The 5,496-nt window shown below is 42.0% G+C and overlaps 1 protein-coding gene across 1 annotated transcript; it reads right to left on the bottom strand.

Moving 5' to 3' along the window:
* Positions 1-809: 809 nt before the first annotated feature.
* On the bottom strand, positions 810-2,215 carry LOC104446802 (receptor-like protein 35). Its single transcript, XM_039306737.1, has one exon. It carries the CDS (start codon positions 2,213-2,215, stop codon positions 1,049-1,051), a length of 1,167 nt encoding a protein of 388 aa, XP_039162671.1. The 3' UTR covers positions 810-1,048.
* Positions 2,216-5,496: the final 3,281 nt, after the last annotated feature.

Here is a 5,496-nt window from a genome sequence, read left to right as displayed (position 1 = left end):
GACTTAAAACAAATCTTAATCTCTAATGACAATGACTTTAATTGCTCCTTCATAACTCATGTCAACAACCAGGCGATACTCCTAAGACTTAAACTAGGGATTTGACTCGATCTTTGTCCTATTTCCCTAACACCAGTTTTAATAAATCTGCAGCAAATGGGATATGAAAGGGGTTCACATCATGCTTATATTATTAAGAAAGCAGATTCATTTTGCTCACAAATGAAAGCATGGATGGGATTTCGGATAGCATCGGCAGCAACTCAAAAGAGTTACTCGACATATATTTGGGGCCATTTAACTAAATTAATACTGAGATGGAAGCATTTTGAACGAACTTCATCACCAGTCAAAAGACTAAAGTGGAATGCAATGCTATTGCCACTTTTTGAGATTGAGGTGTTCGTACAAACCTTCTTCTTAGCATGCCTCCGGGTTCTCTTCCTCTGCCCAAAAATCTTCTTCGCGACCCAATGTTGAACTCTCGTGGTTGTGTTGTGTCCCATAACCACTCCGATGACCAGTCCAATTCCACGACCCATCAAACACAATTTTCCAGTCTAGTTCTTAGATCCAGATCCTCCAATACAATGTTCAGTTTTGGCCGAACACAATTTTGGTGTGCACTTTTGATTTGAATTTAAATGGAAACTAGAAAACTTATAACAAAGATGTCTCGTTATGCAGATTCCTCCAAAACATGGAGGCCATGACTCATTACCTTGTTTGATCGGGATTAGAGAAACGAGGCGAAGGAAACTTCTGCATAATGGTTTATCAGAAATAAGTAAAACTAAAACCTTCTCTGGTTGACACGAGAAATTGTATTCATAGCTATCAAAAGAGTACATCAAGTCAATTTCACGGGAACGATCACGCATTTATTGTTTGCCTAATGAAACTGGAGACACTTTACTCGAAATCTTATGTCTAGATGGTAGATACTTGGATGCTATCATGAAGTCACTGAACATATCGAAAAGGTATGCCATGATGCGCAGCTAGCAATGAGCAATCCAGTCATTGAACTTTCACAGCAGACTGTAATTCACACAAACCTTATTTGGTGCATCCGTCTTTGTTGCCATCCTCTATAGAACCTTAGGAACCAACGTTCAATTTTGGAAGTCGTGTTTAGCCCCATAACCACGCCGATGACCAGCCCGCTTCCAAAACCCATCAGGACAATCTTCCAATCAATCTCTTCAGCGAATGCACCAAATGGTGGTGCCGGGGGCGCTTCAACAAGATTTCCGCATTTCTTTGTCAGAGGAACTCCACAGAGTCCTAAGTTCCCTCCATAGGAGTCATTCTCGAATGTATGGAATTGGTTCACTTGAGGTATGGGCCCAGAAAGATGGTTGTCTGAGACATTGAAGAAAGCAAGGAAATCGAGTTGGGCTAGTGCTAGAGGGATCATTCCCGAGAGCTTATTGCTTGAAAGGTCAAGAGATTCCAGTTCGGTCAGATTCGCCAAGGACAAAGGGATGGAGCCGGTAAGAGCATTGTTGGAGAGATTGAGCATATGAAGTTCAGTTAAACTTCCAATAGAATTTGGGATTTCCCCAATAAAGTTGTTGCTCGAAAGATCAATCACGTTGAGGTATCCCAATATCCTTTCATACTTCATTAAAATGCCTTTGTTGATTATTGTCATTGAGTAGTCATACTCTCCATCCCCTTTTAAATGTGTTAAGAGGGACAGCTGTATAAAGGACATATAATCTACATCATCTGCATTGTGGTCTTTCATGGCACTCCACATATCAAAATATTCAGATGGAAGGCTACCTGAGAAGTTGTTCATAGATAGATCAACAATTCGTAGGTTAGGAAATTGGTCATGAGCTTCAGGTTCCCCTATGGCTCCATGAAATCTATTGGAACGCAAAATGAGCACCTTCAAATAAGAAAGCGAGCCCATCCATGAAGGAAAGGTGTCGACAATCTGATTATTTTCAATATTGAGAAATTCCATATCACTACAATTAGCTAATCCCCGTGGCAACGACCCTTGTAGCTGGTTATCACTCACATCTATCATATGCAACCCACATACGTCATTATGCAATTGAGGAAATCTTCCATATAAATCATTGCCATTCAAACTCAAGACGTAAAGAGTATCGCTCAAATTGCTCAGACATGGTGGAATAACACCATACAACTTGTTCTTGGACAAATCAAGCATTCTAATAAAGCTTAGTTGGCACATCTCCGGTGAAATTTCTCCAGATAGCTTGTTATTTGAGACAAGGTAGGATTCAATGGACTTCGGGGGAAGGGGAATTAATCCTTGTATATCGTTGAACCGAAGGTCCAATGTCATAAGATTTAGCCATTTAAAAGCTGTGAAACTAGTGATTGAGTTTCTCGAAAGATTCAAAAATGCAGTTGTGACATACTCACATTTAAGAACCATGGAGGTGTCGGCCCATAAATTCTATTTTGGGATAGGTCCAGCCATTCCAACCTACTTTGGTATGATAGGAAGATGGGGAGCTCACTTAAGTTGCTAGAAGCCAAGCCGAGAATAGACAAGTTTGGAAGGCTAGCATTCATGCCGGGTTCGATAATCGATGAGAATTCATTGGATGAGAGTTGCAACATATTTAGATGTTGAAGTTTGAGTATCACATCTAGCCGCAAAGTACCATTCAGATTGTTTGATTGCAAGTTCAGGAAATCAAGACTCTCGAGGTTAGAGATGTTTTTAGGAATTGGGCCAGTTAATTTGTTGAATGATAGGTCGAGATAAGTTAACCGGGTGAGGCTAGTGATCTCAAGCTGGAATTTGACCAGTTAATTGATTGTGAGAGAGATCTAAGAAAGTGAGGTTAGTGAGGTTAGTCAACGAAGCAGGAATTTCCCCAAAGAGTAGATTCATTCCAAGATCCAAATATGAGAGTTGGACGAGCTTCCCTAGGGAAGATGGGATTTCACCCGAGAGTTTGTTATATCCAAAATCCAACATGGTAAGTTGAGTGAGGTTACCTATTGAAGATGGGAAAAACTGCATGATATCGAACTTGTTGAGGAAAGCCAAGTTTATTGGTAGTGAGCCTGAAAAATTGGTCCACAAAAGAGACAACGACTTAATGGGACTGCCCAAGTGAAACTCTGGCAAATGACCTGACAGCTCTGGATTGTCACTTAAATCAAGAAGTTGTAGCCTCGGCAGCTTGAAGATGGTTGTTGGGAATGTCCCTTGCAAGTTGCAGTATCACAAAGTATAAGTGATGTCAAGGAAGATAAATTTGCGACGGCATCGGGCACCGGAGCCGACACATTCAACCAGCTAACATCAAGGTGTTCTAATTTGGTCAAAAATTGAACCATTTTCTCCATGCTGGGATTCCTCAGCTCCAATCCATAGTTCCAAGAGAGATCGAGGGAGGTCAAGTTAGTCAACTTTAGGACTTGAGACGGGATTTGACCTGTGAAGTTGGATGAAGAGAGGTTCAGGCTCATCAACTCCACTAGATCACCTATGGCGGACGGTATTTGAGAGAAATTGAAGTCGTTCCAGAAGAGATTGAGGCTTTGCAAATGAGCGAGGCGGAAGAGGCTGGCCTTCGAGTTGATAGAACCGGAGAGACAACTTTCGCTGAGGTCGAGGCCAGTCACGTAGCCCATCCCTTCATCACAATCCACGCCTTCCCAATCACAACAATCCCTGTCTTCCAGCTTCCACGATTCTAGCTTGTGCCGATGGCCATAAGGCCCTGGCAAACTGAGGACTTTGCATCGAAGAAAGATTGTTTGAATTCTAACAAGGCAGACCGCTCCTGCTCATGGCACTTCGTTGAGCTCATTGAAGGCAATGTCTCAGAGGAAGCAAAGCGGAGTGGAATCATGGCGAGGAAAACCACCAAGAGATCAAATGGCGTTCGTTTCATGGTGATTAAATTGTTCTAACACTCTACTTGGGTTTTGGTTTTGCTGGGTGGGCGAGGTGAAGATGGACAAGAACTGAAACCGCGTGTCAACTTTATATTACCTTTATTCTTTTGCTTTAAGTCAACCTTATGTAATAGTAAGTCTAGCCCTCCCTGTTGACACAGAACCTGAATTTGATGGCGCTTCGGCAGCGACACCGACGAAGACGATGAAGACTGCGACGACTTTGCCCAACAGAACCTGAATTTGATGGCGGATCAGGCGAGGTTTCAAGGAAGCTTCGGCAGCGACACCGACGAAGACGGCGAAGACTGCGACGACTTTGCCCAACAGAACCTGAAATTGATGGCGGATCAGGCGAGGTTTCGAGGAAGCTTCGGCAGCGACGAAGACGACGAAGACTGCGACGACTTACAGAACCTGAATTTGATGGCGGGTCAAGCGAGGTTTCAATGATGCTTCGACAGCGACACCGACGAAGACGACGAAGACTGCGACGACTTTGACCGAGAGAGAGAGAGAGAGAGAGAGAGAGAGGAAAGGGTTTAAAGGAAAATGTTTTAAAGGAAAGTTCCTGTGGAGTGCGAGGAGTGAGGGGTGTGCGCAAATTTCGGTTTATACGATGAGAGAGAAAAAGCGAGCGCGACTCGGGCGCTTGTTTTCACACCGGCGGTCTCATTTTTTTTTTTTTTTTAATTTTAGTAACTTTCTTTCAGAGAAATTTGAAAAAAAATTTCAATGCAAGATTTCGATTTTGCAAGGGAATTATGGTTTGAAATTGGAATACTTCGTCAATTAGGTATTTGCTTGACGGAAGGCCACCACCTTGACGAGCAGGAGTTCGAAAATGAAGTCTTTACTTATTTAATCACGTTGTCTTATGAAACTTTTGCACTGTTTTTGGGGAAATGACTTGGGAAGATCCATATGAGAGACTTTTGTGGTGGTTGTTCTTGTAACGTGATAGTTGGGCGGTTTGACTAGTCAACGAATTGACTAGTGAAGGCACTCAAGTCTTATGTGACTTGACATTAATGCTTGACGTTTCTTTTGCTCCATGAGTTTTTCAATCTACAATTATTGGAGTTCTCCACCCAGACAAAGTTGATGGAATTCCACATTCCATACGTTGGTGCGTGTGAAACACTTTTCTTTTTGACCGAACAAACGCGCTTTATGTCTATTGATTATATGAATTTGAGTGAGGATGAATTTCACCGATCCTCACTGACTATACTAACTATACATTGAGGGGAATGAGACTTAAGTCAATTAAGAAAAATCAACAATGATAGTAACCTAACTTATGTGATTAACAATCCTATTAACCAAGCTCATATGGGTAAGAACGAATCACTTGTTGATTTAGTGATGCATTATTAAAATTTATTTTCCCTCCTAATTTTTTTTTAAGCATGAATTTTGAAAATATTGCCTCTATTAACTCAGGAAACAATCCTCAAGGTGTGATTGGTCGCCTGGACAATAGATGAGATCACTCTTGTGATGGTCATCTTTGATAGGTAGCCATCGCAATGGTGGTCGCCTCGTTGACAGACGACCACCACAAATGGTGGTTGCCGATAAACAAGTGGC

The sequence above is a fragment of the Eucalyptus grandis genome, chromosome 2 (genome assembly GCF_016545825.1).
Source record: "Eucalyptus grandis isolate ANBG69807.140 chromosome 2, ASM1654582v1, whole genome shotgun sequence".
NCBI classification, from domain to species: Eukaryota; Viridiplantae; Streptophyta; class Magnoliopsida; order Myrtales; family Myrtaceae; genus Eucalyptus; species Eucalyptus grandis.
Note: the sequence above shows the minus strand (reverse complement) of the source record. Positions and strands in the feature narration are given on the sequence as shown.